General features: G+C 41.9%; 1 protein-coding gene across 1 annotated transcript; it reads right to left on the reverse strand.

Moving 5' to 3' along the window:
* Positions 1-7,856: 7,856 nt before the first annotated feature.
* On the reverse strand, positions 7,857-18,468 carry LOC138967963 (uncharacterized). Its single transcript, XM_070340524.1, has 12 exons — positions 18,465-18,468; positions 18,024-18,202; positions 17,643-17,843; positions 15,882-16,625; positions 15,338-15,481; positions 15,157-15,291; positions 12,747-12,977; positions 12,235-12,327; positions 11,067-11,924; positions 10,403-10,542; positions 9,821-9,970; positions 7,857-9,055 (listed from the first exon to the last, which is right to left on the reverse strand). The coding sequence occupies exons 1-12, from the start codon at positions 18,466-18,468 to the stop codon at positions 9,034-9,036; spliced, it is 2,901 nt and encodes a 966-aa protein (XP_070196625.1). The 3' UTR covers positions 7,857-9,033.
* Positions 18,469-18,777: the final 309 nt, after the last annotated feature.

Genomic DNA, 18,777 nt, shown 5'->3' on the forward strand with positions numbered 1-18,777 from the left:
TGAAATGCAATACCGAAGTCCGGGCTTCGTCGAAGATTACTTGACCAAAATTTCAACCAATTTGGTTGAAAAATGAGGGCGTGACAGTGCCGCCTCAACTTTCACGATAAGCCGGATATGACGTCATCAAAGACATTTATCAAAAAAATGAAAAAAACGTTCGGGGATTTCATACCCAGGAACTCTCATGTCAAATTTCATAAAGATCGGTCCAGTAGTTTAGTCTGAATCGCTCTACACACACACACAGACACACAGACACACACACACACACACACACACACACACACACACACACACACGCACATACACCACGACCCTCGTTTCGATTCCCCCTCGATGTTAAAATATTTAGTCAAAACTTGACTAAATATAAAAAGACAAGGGAAAATAAGAAAACGGTACAATACTCAACTGTGTCCACACATACACTTCCGTGGATTTTGTAACGGTGCCCTGAAAAAATAGCTGCACGCATTCCATGGGTCATGGCTGTCAATTCGAAATAAACTTCGCCAAAACAATATTGCGAACATAAGCATTCATTCCCGCATCATTCATTCATCTTGGCTAGATCTAATACGATTTTCGAATCAAAGTCTATACCATACAGGGGTCACGTGACAGCCGCTCAAATAAAGATAACCCCCAAAAACGACCTGACTTCAGATACCAAGTCGCCAAAACCCTACTTTCGATCGAAATTAGTGCATAAACGGGGTGGGCGCTTACAAGGTAGTTGACGGTACGAACGGGATGTAGCATTATTTCTCAACAAACTATCTGTGGAGGTATATATTTTACAGGCCCTTTTCCTCAATATTTTAAGACTTTTTATTAAAGAAGTTTTATAATCTTTGCTGACTTTCGGTTGTTTCTTGCACGACTTTGATCGTATTAAATACTAGCAGTCAGGGCACGGATTTTACCGGGGTAGGCCTATTCATTTGAAATACTTTATGGCCTCAAAAGCATTTGAAGACATGTGCTACTCATTCAGAGTGTCCCCATCAATTCAATTCCTTCTTACTTGGTTTTATCGAATGATTTACCTCCCTTTCTTGAGAAAATTCCAGATTTGAGCAGCAGTTTTAACTGATAACTTTACACCCCTTGAGCACAAGGTATAATAGCATGATAAGTTACCATGCGGAGGTTCATTATCCGAGAAAGGAAACAATGAATCAAGAAACCCAGATGCACATCTGCGGCTCCTAGGCATGCAGTGTGCATGCACACTATCTTGTTCCTGCATCTTGCCATCTCTAAGAAGATGCGACCACAGCAAGACAGACAGACACACTTACGTTCATTCTTATATATATTAGATACTGTAGGACCAAACACTTGCGACGACAGCTCCTGATGCTTGATCACGACACAGCAATACATACCAAAATGCCATGTGTTGGCCAAAGCGTGAGTTTTCTTAGTTTTTTGTTAGGCATAATGCTAATGGAAGCTAACAAGCACTCATCTAGGTATGCACACATAGTGTGCTACAGTATTTAGTCTTAATACGTAAGTTTACAGTAATTATATTGTACAAAACTACATAAAAACAATAATATTTGGTAGTTAAGTTTGAACCTATAGTTGTGCGATCTGTAACATTTGAAAACCAAAACTTAGTGCCGTGTCTGTAACATGCAAGTTGTGCGTAACGTAACATTGTGTTTTCCAACTACATAACTTTGAATTGATCTATATGCGTCATTTTTATACACAGCGCAACCAAAATCACAAGATGCACTAAGCATAAGCTAGTCCACGTCTCTATTACACGAAGTGTGTGTTTGGATGAATGTAATACCAATAAAACCAGCTTTGAATGCAAGGTTTTGGTTTCTGAAAGCAAAATATTTCAAGAAGTCTTTGAATACAGGCACTGTGAGCTATATTACAATGATCACTTTAATTCAGCAAAAAGACGAATAAATGAGGTACATGTTAGACACCAACTTTAGTAACATCATGCATTTTGGGAAGCTGTTAAAGTGAAATTTCTAGACCTACCACCCTTCTTCTTGTTGTGAGAACCGTAACTTTTGTGTTATGAGCACAAAACACGATGTAGCTATTTATACGGCGTGAGTGCAGAAATCTACGAGTTTTCCCTCGTTCTGTTTCTCACTCAAATTGGATGTATGCTTTTTTTTTTTTTTAACAGAAAAGGGAGTTTAAGCTGATGTCATTATGGAACCGGCATGTAACAGTTTAATCATCAATTATCGACCCCTTGTTTTCCAAAACAGTTAAACTCTGTTTAGCCCTTTTCGTTTCTTCTTTTAAAGGTTCCATTCCAAACCCATAACATCAGAGTGGCGGTCGACAATCATCGCGTGCGTTACTCTCCACCACCACAGCCACCAACTGCGCCTCAAGTTTGCATGTAAGTAAGGTCACACTGCAAAGAAATGTTGGTTTAGGGTTACGTGACCCCCCAAAATTGGGTCGGTAGGTAGGCTTTTTAAAAACAAAAGTTGAGTTCAAAGGAGGTTACTTCCCTTAGTCTCGGTATGGTGCACAGAATGTGCTTTTTTTTTCTTTTCTTTTTTGAGAAATGAATAAAGAGTTTTAGGGTCGGCTGGAAAAAATAGGGTCTGTCGGGTTACCAACATTTTATTGTTGTTGGCCAAAGCTGGAACTGCTCATTTTGTCCGGGGTTCATTTTGCGTTTAATAGACTAACTCCGGACATAACTCTGTCGGAATTGTATGGGTTGTGAAAGTAGAGGTTACATGCCGAGTCTCAGTGATTATCAAAAATAATGGTCGAAGTTGGCGGATCATGAAAAATGCGAGCTTTAGCGAGCTTTTTCATGACCGCGAACTGAGACCATTATTTTTGATAATCACTGAGACCAGGTGTGTAACCTCTTTATTCCTCCTTTCTTCAGTTATTCAAAGAAAAGAGGTTTTTTGCGAAAGTTTGATCGAATCCTATTCACTCAACCAGTCAACCTGCGCAGGCGATCGATTAATGCGCGGTTGTATAGTTCCGTGCAAATCATTCCATTCTGTTAACACTTCTTGTCAGTTTTCCTATTTTGGACTAAAATCAAGTACACAGATATGCTGTTATTCTGCTGTGGCGGCAAAGGCAGATATTGTGTGTTCTGTATATGTTTTGGTATCGGTTAGGATAATGTTCTTTCGTCAAATGGGACTAGCAGACGAACTTTTGCACCCGTGTTCCAACGTTAAAAACTGTATGAAGTTAAGTTTTCTGGGGAAAATAGTGTATGAAACCGCTTTATGTTGTTTAAATTGATGAGATGTGTGCATTTGGTTGCGTGTGATTTGTTTATTAAATGAAATATTGTTGAAAACTGACCGTCGGATTGCAGTCTGTTGTCGAAGAAACTGAGTGAAAAGAAGGGGAACTACTCTTGTCGCTAGACAAAGTATGAGTTACTTGCCTTGGGAAATTGCTTGTGATGAACGTCTGATCTAGATTCAGAAAACAACCGAACTCATGGATTTTATATGGAGATTCATGTGTTCAGGCCTGTAGTTGTTAATTTAAATGCGGTATGTTTGTATTGTTTGCTCCAGAGATGTATACTTCGTACATTAGAGCGTTCGGAACTTTTCAGTCGCAAAAAGTAGTACCGAAACAGAACAGCTTCTCAACCCATTGCACTATCGAGGATTCAGGCTGTTGCTGGGTCGTTATTTGTTTGGTTGCTGGGTCATTATCGAAAAATAACTACCCCTACAAGTTTACAGAGGTAAAGAAGCAGAGGGGGGAATAAGAGTGAATACTCTTGCTTTTTGAGAGGCAATCTTTCAACAACCCCCCGCGGGTTAGGGGGAAGAATTTACCCGATGCTCCCCAGCATGTCGTAAGAGGCGACTAACGGATTCTGTTTCTCCTTTTACCTTTGTTAAGTGTTTCTTGTACAGAATATAGTCAATGTTTGTAAAGATTTTAGTCAAGCAGTATGTAAGAAATGTTAAGTCCTTTGTACTGGAAACTTGCATTCTCCCAGTAAGGTCATATATTGTACTACGTTGCAAGCCCCTGGAGCAATTTTTTGATTAGTGCTTTTGTGAACAAGAAACAATTAACAAGTGGCTCTATCCCATCTCCCCCCCTTTCCCCTTCGCGATATAACCTTGAACGGTTGAAAACGACGTTAAACACCAAATAAAGAAAGATAATCTTTCAACACGTGCTGCAATGTCACCTGCGAAAGTTTGACTCAAGAGAAATTACCTCTCATACAAACCCGACAGAGTTATTTCTGAATGATCGTCTATTACTGAGCAAAAACTGTTTTTGTCCAGGGTAAATCTTGTGTGGGATTATACGTCAACGACTACTTTTTCTGAGGGTTAATTTTTCGTGTGATTATAATATAAATCAAAATCTTTTTTTCTCATGGATTTATTTTGCGTGGGATTATGACGCAAAAACTTTTATCCAGGTTTAGTTTGCATGTAATTGTAAAGCTACAATCGTTATTTCTCCACAACATGAACCTTAGCATGATCGAACCTGATGCGATACAAGTGGGCCTGTGATTTTAGCTTAGTCAATTAAGGGTATTGTGCTAGTTCTACAAAAATGTTGTTTTTATTTGTTTTAGTATAGCTGAAGTGATACTTTAATAAAATCCTGTTCGCTGACCGTGGGTAAATCGATTAAAGGACGGACTTTTACGCACTCGGAAGTCTAGAAAGGAGTATGTTTGGACCTACATTATTAGTGTCGGGTCTTAACAGGGTGGTAAATGTATAGACATTACCAGAACATCTGGGAAACTATGGTCTTTTTGGTTTTTCATCTCAAAGTGATGGGGGGGGGGGGGGGGCTTCTACTGTATGTAATAACTCTATTCTGTGCATCACCCTGTCCGAAAAGGCACACCTCGGCATCATCTTACCCTTCCGCTTGTGTGTGTGCAGATGTGAGAGGCCGATGTGCCAGGTACTGTGCAAGAAGTGCAACACGCGCTTCAAGGGGAGAGTACGCAAGAAGTGCCCTGTCGACAAGCAGACGTTCCTGATGGACCACAACACGTGTCCTGACCCAAACTGCGGTGCTGGTGTCGAACACTTAGTGGAGGAGGCTGCAGCTTCTTCGTGAGATTGTTGGACGTTGGTTCTTTATAACATTGGACGTTGCTTCTTCTTAACACTAGACTTTGCAAGAAGTGTCCTGGACCAGCAGACCTTCCTGGTGGACCACAACACGTGTCCTGACCCGAACTGCGGTGCTGGTGTCGAGCACTTTGTGGAGGAGGCCTCAGCTTCTTTTTAAGATTGTTGGACATTGGTTTCTTTTCTTTCTTTTGTTATTTTTTAATGTGTGTGCTTGCGACCAGCAGACGTTCCTGGTGGACCACAACACGTGTCCTGAACCAAGCTGTGGAGCTGGTGTTGAGCACTTTGTGGAAAGGCCACAGCTTCTTTGTGAGATTGTGGGACGTTGGTTCTTTATAACACTGATCGACGTTGCTTCTTTGTTCGTTTCTTTTTAATGTGTGTGCTTGCGACAAGCAGACGTTCCTGATGGACCACAACACGTGCCCTTACGCAAACTGCTGTGCTGGTGTCGAGCACTTAGTGGAGGAGGCCTAAGCTTCTTCGTGAGTGTTTAGACGTTGGACCGTTGGTTCTTCATAACACTGGACGTTGCTTCTTTGTTCGTTTCAGTTCAATGTGTGTGCTTGTGACCAGCAGACGTTCCTGATGGACAACAACACGTGCCCTGACCCAAGCTTCGATGCTGGCGTCGAGCACTTTGTGGAGGAGGCTACGACTTCTTCGTAACACTGTTGGACATTGCTTCTTTGTTCTTTTCTTTTCAATGTGTGTGCTTGCGACCAGCGGACGTTCCTGTGCAAGAGTTCGCAAGAAATGCCCTCTCGACCGGCAGACATTCGTGATGGAACTAAACGCGTGTCCTGATCTAAACTTCGGTGCTGGTGTCGAGCACTTAGTAGAGGAGGCCACAGCTTCGTCATAACACTGTTGGACATTGCTCAGTTCTCAGTTTGCTTCCTTTTAAAGTGCGTGCGACCAGTTGACATTCATGATAGAACAAAACAATCATGTGTCCTGATCCAAACTGCGGTGTGAGTGTCGAGCACTTAGTAGAGGAATTCAGATCACAGCTTCTTCATTGAACTGATGGATGTTGCGGCGTTTAAATGTGTGTGCTTGCGACCTGCAGACTTTCTTGACGGAACAAAACTAAGACGTGTCCTGTCTATTCCTAACTGCAGTGCGGGTGTCAAGCACTGAGTAGAGGAGATCACAGCTTATTCAGAAGACTGATGGACGTTGTGTTTTCGTTGGCTTTCTTTGAGTGGTGCCAAATACGATGTGTTTACTACACCACTGGGTCGAGCGTGAAGCACTTGTGTCCCCGGTGACTGATCAGCAGACAGTTCTCTGATGGCCCAGAACAGAAGTTCTGACGGTTTAAACTTTTAGAGGATGCCGCTGACCAATGTGTTTTGTTGTAGCTGCTCGGCGTTGTAAGATTTTTATTACTATGTTTTTAAAACTAAATCAAGATTTGAATTTTTTGTGTAATTACAATATTACTGTTCTTGAAGACATGTATGCTGACGACTGTGGTGACCAATTTTTCTTCAGGTGTGCCACGAGAGCAGTTTTCAGATGGATGTAAAATATTCGTGTGAATTTCTTCCGAATATTGTGTACATGTATGTTTGCTATGTATTGGCGTGATATGTCAACCAAGAGACACTGAAGTTGTTCTACAATGATTCTGTTTCCCAGTGACATGTTCTAGTCGCTTTCACGAACATTTTTACCTCTTATACTTCTTGTTAGATTTTGTATGTTGTTAGTTTGTTTGTTTGTTTGAATTTTTCTGCTGTCTTTCTTTCGTTCTTGTTTTCTTTCTTTCTTTCTTGGCTTTAGAGTTTTATGACGTTTTATCATTTCTAGACTCTTGGTTTTGTAACGTTCTACAGTTTTCTTTAAGGCACGAAGGTCTCGTGACAAATTGCTGTTTTAAGTCTTGGATTGTTGTATGTACATATCCACACTGTGACTCGTGGATGAAAAAACGAAGTGCGCACAAGCAGTGCCACCCGCATGTCGAAATACGGTTTCCGTGCCAGATGATTCCACGGTGGCAACTGTATTTGTGCCGAAATGCCAAGGATTTATTTTAATTTCATTTTTATCAGTTGCAATAAAACATGTGCAATGTTTAACATTTGGATAATCACAAAAAGTTTTTGTAATTCATTGAAAGAAAGGGAGAAGAGAGAGGGAGAGGGGAAGGGTGTGTGTGTGTGTTTTAGTTCTTTCACATTCACACAATTTCATTTAATCATAAGTTTGCTCCAACATTAGTAATGGCCAATACCAACACCACACTTCAGGAGTTATGCATCAATATGTGAAAAAGCAGCACTGAAATCACAATCAACACTGATTGGCTGTCTAATTATGCCCTGACACACACACACACACTAACAAGCACTTAAACGCACACGGACATAAGACAGCACAGATCAAAGACATTTATTGAACAATTGAGAAAAGCCGCGAGTGGGGAAATCATCTGCAAAAATTGGTCTGTACAGTTTCATGAAGATCTGTTTTCTTGGAATATCTCTCTCCACGCACGCACGCACGCATACACACACACGCACACACACACACACACACACACACACACGCACACACACACACACACACACACACCTTGGTTTGGATTCCCAGTCTAACTGAATACATTTAGTCAAAACTTGTGTAAATGCAAAACACTATGCAGATACGGAGAAATTGGTGTAAAATGATGACAATGGCGCCGATCGTGGTGTGTTTATTTGTATTTTAGACAATACTGTGGAAACACTGCGCGTATACTTGTATTTTAGACAATATTATGGACACACTGCGACATTATATTTGAAATCGGGCAATACTATCGAATTTGAATTCAGGCAATACTATGGAAACACTGCGTTTATATTTGAATTCAGGCAATACTATGGAAATACTGCGTGTATATTTGAATTCAGGCAATAAGACTATGGAAACACTGCGTGTATATTTGAATTCAGGCAATACTATCGACACACTGCGTGTATATTTGAATTCAGGCAATACTATGAAAACACTGCGTGTATATTTTAGACAATACTATGGTAACACTGCGTGTATATTTTAGACCGCAATACTATGGAAACACTGCGTGTATATTTGAATTCAGGCAATACTATGGAAACACTGCGTGTATATTTTAGACAATACTAAGGAAACACTGCGTGTATATTTTAGACAATACTATGAAAACACTGCGTGTATATTTTAGACAATACTATGGAAACACTGCGTGTATATTTTGGACAATACTATGGAAACACTGCGTGTATATTTTAGACAATACTGTGGAAACACTGCGTGTATATTTTAGACAATACTATGGTAACACTGCGTGTATATTTTAGACCGCAATACTATGGAAACACTGCGTGTATATTTGAATTCAGGCAATACTATGGAAACACTGCGTGTATATTTTAGACAATACTAAGGAAACACTGCGTGTATATTTTAGACAATACTATGAAAACACTGCGTGTATATTTTAGACAATACTATGAAAACACTGCGTGTATATTTTAGACAATACTGTGGAAACACTGCGTGTATATTTTAGACAATACTGTGGAAACACTGCGTGTATATTTTAGACAATACTATGAAAACACTGCGTGTATATTTTAGACAATACTATGGAAACACTGCGTGTATATTTTGGACAATACTATGGAAACACTGCGTGTATATTTTAGACAATACTGTGGAAACACTGCGTGTATATTTTAGACAATACTACGAAAACACTGCCTTCACAATGTGCCCAGCCTACAAAGCACCGTGTTCTAGTACAGGATGGAGGTAGCCATTGTCCGGCACCTCGTGGCAGGGAGGGGGTGGTGGGGGAGGTAACTGGTGGCTGCACCCGTCCTCTGGAGAATCGTAGACAGACTCCACTGTTGATGGCGGTCTAGTTGCGATCACTGCTGGCGGTCTATGCATGGACTCCTCGTGGCCTGCAAGACACATATATATTCGTACGTTGATTCAGGTTTAAAACTGTGTGCACCTTTCCGTAGTTCTATATCCATGGGTGGAATACTTCTGATATATGCCGGAAATCCGGATTCGATTATGGCTTTTTTTTCTCTCTTTTTTTCTTCTTTTTTGTGTGGTTCGGTTGAGGTTCAGGATTCATGACATTTTTCATTCCCACCCATGTATATCAGAAAAACAAATGCATTCAGCTATGGACGCCTGGGGTCACCAACACGCGCAGACAAGGGATTCACATGCACAATTGTAATAGACATAGTTGCTGTTAAGTAGGTCAAATCAATTCAACCATTTTATTGTTTAGTCAATAGACGATTTTGGAAATAACTCTGTCGGGTTTGTATGGGTTGTGAAAGAGTTAGTACCCTTGCGTTTTCAGAGACAAAAATCTCCACGTGTTTCCTCTCCACGAGTATCAGACACCCCCCCCCCCCCCTCTTAGTAACTGTCCTATAACGTCACGTGGAAAAATGTAATTCATTTATAGGCCACTATATTCAATAGCGAGGGTGTGTGTCTAAAACAAGTGAGTGGGGAAAGGCGTGTAGATGTTTGTCTGCGAAAAAGCAAAGGTACCAACTCTTTCACAACCAATACAAACCCGACAGAGTTATTTCCGGAATTCGTCTATTGTGCCTTCCTTGCACCAAAAGGGAAGACAATGAAACCAAAAAGCACTAAAGTACAGGGGAGGGGGGTGGGGGGCACACAAACAAGAGACTTACCGCGCGGCTTGTCTTAGTGATTCCCTCGAGCGAACAAACATCCAGACAACAAGTACAACCAGGAAGACAATGACGACGACCAAACTAACGACGACTCCGATGAAGACTGGAGATGCTACATCGATGCTTTCAATGCTCCGCCTGCCCGAGCTTAGATTAGACACAGAAGCATGGTTTTACACGGTAAGAAAACAAATCTTAAAACAAAGGTTAAACAAAGTAACAGGACGGAAACAATTACAAAATCAGTGTTATACATTGTAAGAAGGCGGAAACATTTGGATTATTAAAGGTTATATAACATGAGAAGATAATTGCAAATTATTATCAATGTCAACTTAAAGGGTTCATAGAAGGTCCGTTATCTGTTTAATCAACTACTGATTTCATTTTTCTTCCATAATTCATGCGCTTTGAGGAATACAAGATCATCAAGTTCGTCATAACCATCTTGTTCGACACACACACTCCTGTCATTAAACGTGGCTGTGCAAAGCAACTGGCCACATTAACTATCTGTATGTTTTGAAAACTGAATGGATCAAAACTCCATCATAGTATAGTTTTGAGCGCAAATCTTACCCAGCTTTAACGGCGGACCCGTTTCTGTGAAAACAGGCTTCACACTCCTTGGTGTCTGTGCACATGGATCTGAAAACATGTCCGCCAGATGCAGGAAACGTCTTATCAAAAATCAGTGTGCTGCGAGTCCATAATCCAACCTGGAAAAATTAAAAGCGTTTCAACAGTTTCTCTAGTTATTAAAAAGACACGCTAGAATTCAAATAAAGCAGAAGCAGAAAGAGATTTTTATATCAAGTATAGCTGCCAGCTTTGTCAGATGGACTTTTCTCAGCCATCGTTTTCATAAGAAATTGGAGGTTGTTAGATTGACACTGTGGCCATCTTTCCTTCTTGAACATAGACAAAGGGAACAAAGAAAGTGGTTACCCGGGTGTTCAACAATGTGTATTCAATAACAAAAGAAATGTTCTTTGCTTGAATGTTTCCTTTCGTGTCCACAGTAAACATGAAAAGTTGATGTTGACTGACTCATGCCCAAACCAACGTTCACTTCCTTGTGTACAGGGTTAATTCTTGGTGTAAATCAACTAAATGTACAGCTGCTTTCTTGAAACAGCTTCATGAGTATTGAATTGTACTCAATACTTTCCTTCTGATGAGAAAGAAACAACAAAGCGAAAAAACAAAGAATCTGTAACCGAAGCACCAGAATGATCCTTACATCTTTGTAAATGACGTGTTCAGAGGACGTGTCAAGGTCGGGTGAGATCTGAAGCACTTTGTACCCCACGAGCCCCTCTCCCTTGCTGTCAAACACTGTGGACGGTCGACCTGTGGCATTAAGATCCAGTTTCACCTCCAGCGTGGCTGAAAATAGGGCAGATGACGTCAGGGAACGGCACGTGCGCGTTGCCTGGGAGCCGCAGAGCTGGGTCAAGGTCGAGTTAAACCCCAGAGCAAGCGCGTAGACCGCGTTGATGTGGAATGGAACCAGAGGGTCTTGTGTATAGTTCTGCGTCACATCTTCAGGGCATGGGTTTGGTTTGCCTTTCCGCATGAAGCTCTTGTTGAAGTAGCACTTGAGGCGGGCTTCCCAGAAATACTTGAGCCAGGGGTTGATGGAATGGACAGGGTCGATTTGCTGGAAATACCGTTTGAAGATCTGATCATTGACGAGCTCCACTGACAGAACAAGTGACCCGGCCAGCTTGCCCCTGTGGGTTCCTCGGATCAGATTATCCCGCCTTCCCCAGGTCTCAGTGGCTACGAAGATGAACTCTCCCGTCCCGAGTCTCGGCAAGATGGCGTCTAGCACCTTTTCTATCTCCACAGGATGAAGGATAACAATGACAATCTTAGCTCCATGCTTTTCCCTCAGTTTGTCCTTGATCCAGATGTACTGGCTGACCTCGTCTCGCAGAGTAGTGGCGATGGCCTGAGCTATGCAGATGTTGTACTTCGTGTTGGTGGCCACCTCGTCCTGCAGCTTGCTGTAGAGCGCTGTGGCGTAGGACGTGCTGCTGTCGTATATGACCTGCACGTAGTTGGCGCCCACGTTTTGTACGATGTCCAGAACAGCCTGAAGAAATAACACAAATCGTGTTTACTTTTTTTATGTTTCCCCTTGGATTCGTTCAAATAAGCTTTATGCTTGAGTTTGAATCCCCTATGTCATACGTTGAATGTTACGATGATAAAATTGAACAAAGTTTTGTTTAAACCAAATAACACAAATCAAAGAACCGTTATTACATTTCGACTTACAGAACCTCTGGCCGGAGGGCCTACTAAACATGTGGACAGACTGGTAGTGTCAAAAACAATGACACCGTATCTGAGTGAAAAAACCCGTAAAAATGGCAATGATGAATTAAACACACTGTACTTACCAGAGCCTGCTTGTCATCCGCTGGGTGAAGTCGAAGGAAGTAAGGATACTTCTTTTCGTCGGAGAGATCAGGAGATGTGGATGCACCACTTATCTGCAAATTTACAAAGAGAAAATGTAAACGGCTTTTTATCAGCATTATTGTCTTTTTACTGAATACAATAATTATTGTAAAATTTATTGGGGGGGGGGGGGTGGGGAGTAGAATATCACCAGATCTGCCAGCTGTTTCTATTTAATATTAGCAGTCACTTGTACCACATCTGCAGCCCTGATTCACAAATATACTGACTGCTGCCGAAGGGTTCTGATGATATTGGTTTACACTGTTGCTATTCTTATTTCCATGTGCAGGATTTTAAGCAAACATACTGTAGCAACAATTCTGTTAATATTCCCCATTCTTACAGGCATATGGTACAAATTTAGTTGGATCCATCAAACTACACACAGAGCGTACGACCTTAGCCGTTCAACAACGACAACCGCCATCAACAGCCTGTGCCCATTTACCTGAACGAAAGGCTTGCCAAGGGCATACATCGTGTCCGACACAGCAATGCTGTCTGCACTGTAGACAGCGCCCACGTACCCCATGATTCTGTCGAGAACAGACGAGGAAGTTCTCCCTTCAGAAAGCGGCATAGTGCCAGCGTGAAAGTCCAGCAGACGTCTGCGAACCAACTGCGGACTGCCGCACGAGTTGATGACGACTAGACCTACTCTTCTGCCTGGTGGAACGTCCTGCGAAAAGGCGGACAGAATTATGGATAAATCTCACATTGTGACAAGCCATTATCAAAAACATTTTCCAAAAGTCTCATACAAAATGCAATTTTATGTTGAAAAATCTGTATTTGCTTGTCTGTCTTTCAACACTGGTTATGGTCGTCTGTATCTCTGTATTTGTGTCTGGCTGTCTGTCTGTCTGTCTCACTCAGCAGGCCGCTATAGCTCTTTCTCACTAGCGAGGCCGGAGGTGTGCACGAGTTTCGTCCCTTTGGTTCGGTAAGTTCCGGTTAAGATAGAGGCGGCAGTCGAGCGCATGAACGTGAAAGAATTGAAAGATTTTCTTCGGAAACATGGCCAACTTGTCAGTGGAAAAAAAGAAGAATTAGTGCGCAGAGCAAGAGGCACGTTTCAGCTGCGAAAAGATGGCAAGGATGCTATCGATAATGCTGTGGAAACAAATGATTCAAGTTAGCATTTGACAGACCACTTCGACTGTCAGTGTCACGAACTTGTAGCCTATGTGTTAAATGTTATCAATAATTATTGAGCACACGCGGAATTTGTGCGTGAATCAGTGAGTCCTTTTGATGCTTGGTAGTCATGCATTTATTGTTGTTAACTGGATGTGCGTGTTGTCTAAGGCTAATGTCAGACGGAGCTCGCAAAACACGAAACAAACGCCGAACAAAAGCAAAACAACACACAAAAGCACCATGTTTTGCTTTTGTTCGGCTTTTGTTTCGTGTTTTGCGAGCTCCATCTGACATTAGCCTAAGAGCAGTTTCACATTACCAGTTCATGGCTCTTTAATGTTACTTCAGTTGTTTTACTTTACATTGTTTACCAACTTTGTTAAACTGCTATTGTTTGTATATGTTTTAGATAAATAAAACCCAAACTGTATCAACTGCGTCTGTTGAAGTGTGTGTGATTATCTGTAAAACAAGTCATTCATCAAGCTTCAGATTCATCATGTCTTTATTCTTTGAATACATATATAATTATATAATACACTGCATTGTCGTTCCTCGGCAAATATTTCAGTCAACTGTGAATAAAAAACAAAATGTAATCACACACAGGTAATAAATATTTTTCCCTTAAAAACATAAAAAGCATAGATACACACCACACAAACCCTATTTATAATTTCATGTACATAATCCCACGTTACAAAATAGTGCACTCCTTACAACACACGCTCACACCTGGTTGGTTTGCGTTCAACTTCTCAGACATATTCAGGCATGAAAATTCTCCGTATTTTCCGTATTTTCCGTATTTTTGAAAAAAATAAACCGTATTTTTTTTATTTTCCGTATTTTTCCTTTTTTTTTCCTCTAGTCATAGTTATAGTAAAATAGTTTTGGGGCCATATTTGAATCCAATTTTAAGGCTCAGATAGCCCCAGATTGCACCAAATTGCACCCTTGAAAAAAAATCAATGAGTGACATACACAGAGTCAATGACTGAGATTTATAGTGACACTAGAGACTACAGTCATACTGAGACACGGCAGTCCTTCTTACAGCTCATGTGCCTGTTACTGTTTCACACAGACAAGAGCAAAATGCACTAATGATTGAAGGAAGTATGTTGTACAACAACATTCTTTTACACTTTTATGTACATGAACAAATAATACCCATCTGATTAACTAGACGAGAAAGTCACTCTGTCAAGTTGCACTAAATCTTGTCATTTTCTAAAAGAAAGAGTAACACGTAGGCGCTGCTCCCAAGCTCTTTTCAGTTGCTTATTTGTTGGAAGTTTATGTAGCCTGACAACTCTTCCTTCAATAATTTTTCCACGATAGTTATGGCAAATGACACAGTACTGCTTTCCACCACCACACACTCTGAGCGAGCTTTCTTTCAGTGCAGACGCCATGATGTAGAAGATACCGGAACTAACCCAGCGTTTCTCCTTCGTTGAAGAGCATGGAAAGATAACTCGTACTTGACTAGAAGTGAGAAAGAGCTCAAAGCCTGTCCTTAACTGGGCGAATTCGACTACGCGAACTATACTTCCCGAAGCTGGCCACACGAAGCTTTAGCCTTGAGTTTTCGGTAAAAAGACTTCGCGAAGTCGACTTCTGGCTCAATTAAGGACCGCCTTAACCCACACAATTTGCCGAATATATGGATCTGCATCGGTGTGATAACTTACTTTTCAGTATCTTCTACACACCTTGAAAAGATCTTGTTTCTTGTTGGCCTCATCCACAGAACACCACCGACTGCACGATATCTGCTCCCAGTGCTGTTCTGATCTTTCCACAGGCCAGTGGATCAGCCTGGGTCTTGTCGTTGGCAAGCAGAATGGCTACGATGTAGAAATCTCCCTCCATGAAGATGACGTCACCGCTGACGTCACGCTCACACTTCAGACAGTCGTGGTCGACGTCACACTGGGCCGGAGGAAGCTGAGACCACGTCAGCGGTAAGAGGGTTTCGTCATAGAACTGTGCTCGTGACGTGTTGATGGTCAGGTTGTTGTTAAGCCACGAACCTATCTGGAAAAGGACCATTTGAAGACATTTACATTTTTAAAAATCCCTGACTCGGGGCTGTTTCGGGTGGCTTATTTTCACAATTACAGGAAAATATATCAAGAACATTTCCAAGTAGTGACCAAGTAATATTATTCTTCCCCTCTCGCGACTAGAACAGAAAATCAATCTGACAAAAAAAAAAAAATTGTAAGTAAAAAATTGTTTACTCACCAAGGCAAAGACAGCATAATAAGGAAGTCAAAGTCCTTTATTCTTTGGTTTGATCTTTCCCTCTCTTTTGCTGCTGTTTTGCTTATTGTGCCATCTTTGTCTTGATGCGTAAAGATTTCTTCAGGTGGAGTTTTTTCAGTTTAGAATATAATGATAAACAAAAATACATCCATGAAGAAAGAACAGTTACCTGCTCAAAGTTGAAGTCGCCTTGCTTTTCGGGTCGTCTGAAGTTGAACACAGTGTAGTCTCCCTTTGCCCCATCGCTGAGAAGACTGCTACTGCTGCCGCTAAATCTCACGGACGTCAGACCCTTGAACACATCAGACACTGCGGACAAATTGCTGACATTCAGAGTAGAATCCTCTAGTGTCTCAATGATACCTGTCCGTTGAGATATCGTCGTTACGAGTCCTGAGCAAAGACCGGAGGAGGCAGAACCACACTTTTCCTCCTGCAGATGTTTCAGCAGTGTCACCATGACAGCTACGGCCTTGACTTGATAACCCACGTACAAGGGGACCTCTGCTTCTTCTGAAACCTTCTGAATTTGTCGTTGAGTCTCTGCCTGTGACCAGCAAGTAGTAGAGTCGTCAGCGGAGCAAGAACTGAGCTGCGTGAAGTATTCACCGAGCCAAGGAATCTTCCCAGCCTGCTCCAGAAACGAGGTCCCGTTGCTCCAAAGATCGTTCCACAGGGGCTTCAACTCCGGCAGGTCAATGAAGGGAGGGGAGGTAACTAGCGCACCAGCAGAGACAGCGGAGACTTGGCCGCCAGAGGTCAGCAGCGTGGCTCTGTTCAAATCGACGGCCTCGCTGAGGATGACACTAACGAACGCGATGTCACTGCTGATGATGCGGAGAAGTTTCTGCGTGGTGCTCGTCGCCCCCAAGACTACCAGGCCTCGCACCAGGCCGTTCATCGTACTCCTCAGCTGAAATACAAAACAGATGGTCTGCTAACGCTCAGAAATCAAGAATCAACAAGTCGCGTCAAGCGATTTCAATACATTAAAGTAAATCTATAGGCGTGAAATTAACAGATTAAATATTTTACACTGACAACCCGGAATCAGTCATCAACAAGACTAGGGCCTACTAAGGCCTGGCCTAGCCGAAACCCATAAACCGACACGGATTGCGCCGGTCTCTGGTGAAGCATGCGATCATAGAACAAATTAGCATAAAGCAGTTTTCTTTCATTCTGAGCATATTTTTAGAGTATTTATAACATAAATGCATGTTATTGGATTCAGGAAATGATAGAGTATACAATGCAGTCATTTTTTTCTGTTATTGCAATTTCAATTTTAATCAAAGTTTTAATTAACAAATTAATTTCTTAATTTGTAAGCGTCCAGGCTGAAATGCAAATCCATAGTCCGGACCAGTTCAACGATTGTTTGACAAATACACAAATCAAGTAATTTGATTGAAAAAACGGTCACTATATAGCGCGGCCTCAACGTTTTAAAAACCGGATATGCCGTCATCAAAGACGTTTATCGATAAAACAAACACATAAGAAACTTGCGGCGATATTGTGGAATTATGGAATCGTCTCGATTCAAAGTCTATCTGGAAACGTTTATTCAAATATTGACAAAATGTAAAAGCCACTCTACACATGCTGTAGGTTGTTGGTGTAAGTACAAGCGAAGAGATGACGTCATCCGCTTTAAAGCTTAGGACAGACCCGCGTTGGTGTACATGGTTGTTACAGTTGAAATCGGAATCGTAAGCCGGTTCCCGTCAACCACTGACAAAGCACGTTTTAGTAACCTGACACAAACAGGCCTACCAATGCACGTTGGGCCAAGACATGCACGCGCTTTGATACATTGTCATTCGGACAGACACTTTACATAACCCTCTCCTCTCTCCTTCCCAACACTCGACTCATCCCCTTCTATCTAATGATAGTCGCCGACCTTAAACATTCATTTTTGTACCTGCTGCGAAATATTCTTTGCTTGTTTGACAAACGCCGACGAGCGAGCATCCACGGGAAGACTGACGAACACTGGCACACACACTTGGTGCTTTTCTGCCAGACGGCGTAGTTCTGTTGCTGCTGATCTTCCGTAGTCGTCGTCGTCGTAGACTATGGCCACGTAGTTCCACTGCAGTTGTAGCATGAGTCGTATCATCACCTGCAAAACATACACGTTTAAAAAAAAATTGTATTCTTTAATTTTGGATTCAGAACGGTACATATGCGGGTCCTTCTAAAAACAGAAATATATTGGACTCTATATGTGTTGTATTCAATAATTCCATAATATAACAACATCTCCATAATATACAAAGAAGGTGAGAAAGCGAGATCACACCTGGACTTGTGTCTGATCAGACGGAATCACTCGGAAGAAACTAGGGTGAGCGCTGTGATCGCTCAGTTGTCTCCCTGTGGCCGAGCCGCTGATCTGAAGCACGCGCTGATTGGCTGGCAGCGAACCAATCAAACTGGATACCGGAAGTGCGTCCGCTGTACGACTGGGACCGAGCAGAGCTGCATGACAAAAAGGTCACATTGGTGAACTCATGTGTGCCTGTATTTGTTTAAACCCTCCATTCTCGTGTGCAAGACCATGTCCACAACGACGGAGCTGTCCAGGCTTTACGCGTGATACAACATCCTTTCACTTTGGTGCTTGCTTCGCTGCTGCAAGGGAAGAGCAAAACAGTTCTTTATGACGGAAGCCGGTAATTTTGCAGATGGACATACGTGTCAATCGCCCTTGAGAGGGATTAAAACAACATGAACTAGATACTCATATTAACAAATGTCTTAAACACATGAATACTGACGTTGTGGGCATCTCAGCGGAGAGAGAGAGAGAGAGAGAGAGAGAGAGACAGAGACAGACAGACAGATAGACAGACTGATTGACTGACAGATAGAAAGACCCTGCAGACAGACAGGCAGGCAGACAGACAGACAGAGACAGAGAGAGAAACAGAGAGAGAGACAGACAGACTCAGAGAGAGAGAGAGAGAACGAACGAACGAACGAACTTTATTACGATCAAGGATGGAGATTTTAGGCTCACGCCTAGTCTTACAATCTGTCCCTGCTAAACTAAG

Source organism: Littorina saxatilis, linkage group LG6 (genome assembly GCF_037325665.1).
Source record: "Littorina saxatilis isolate snail1 linkage group LG6, US_GU_Lsax_2.0, whole genome shotgun sequence".
Taxonomy (NCBI): Eukaryota; Metazoa; Mollusca; class Gastropoda; order Littorinimorpha; family Littorinidae; genus Littorina; species Littorina saxatilis.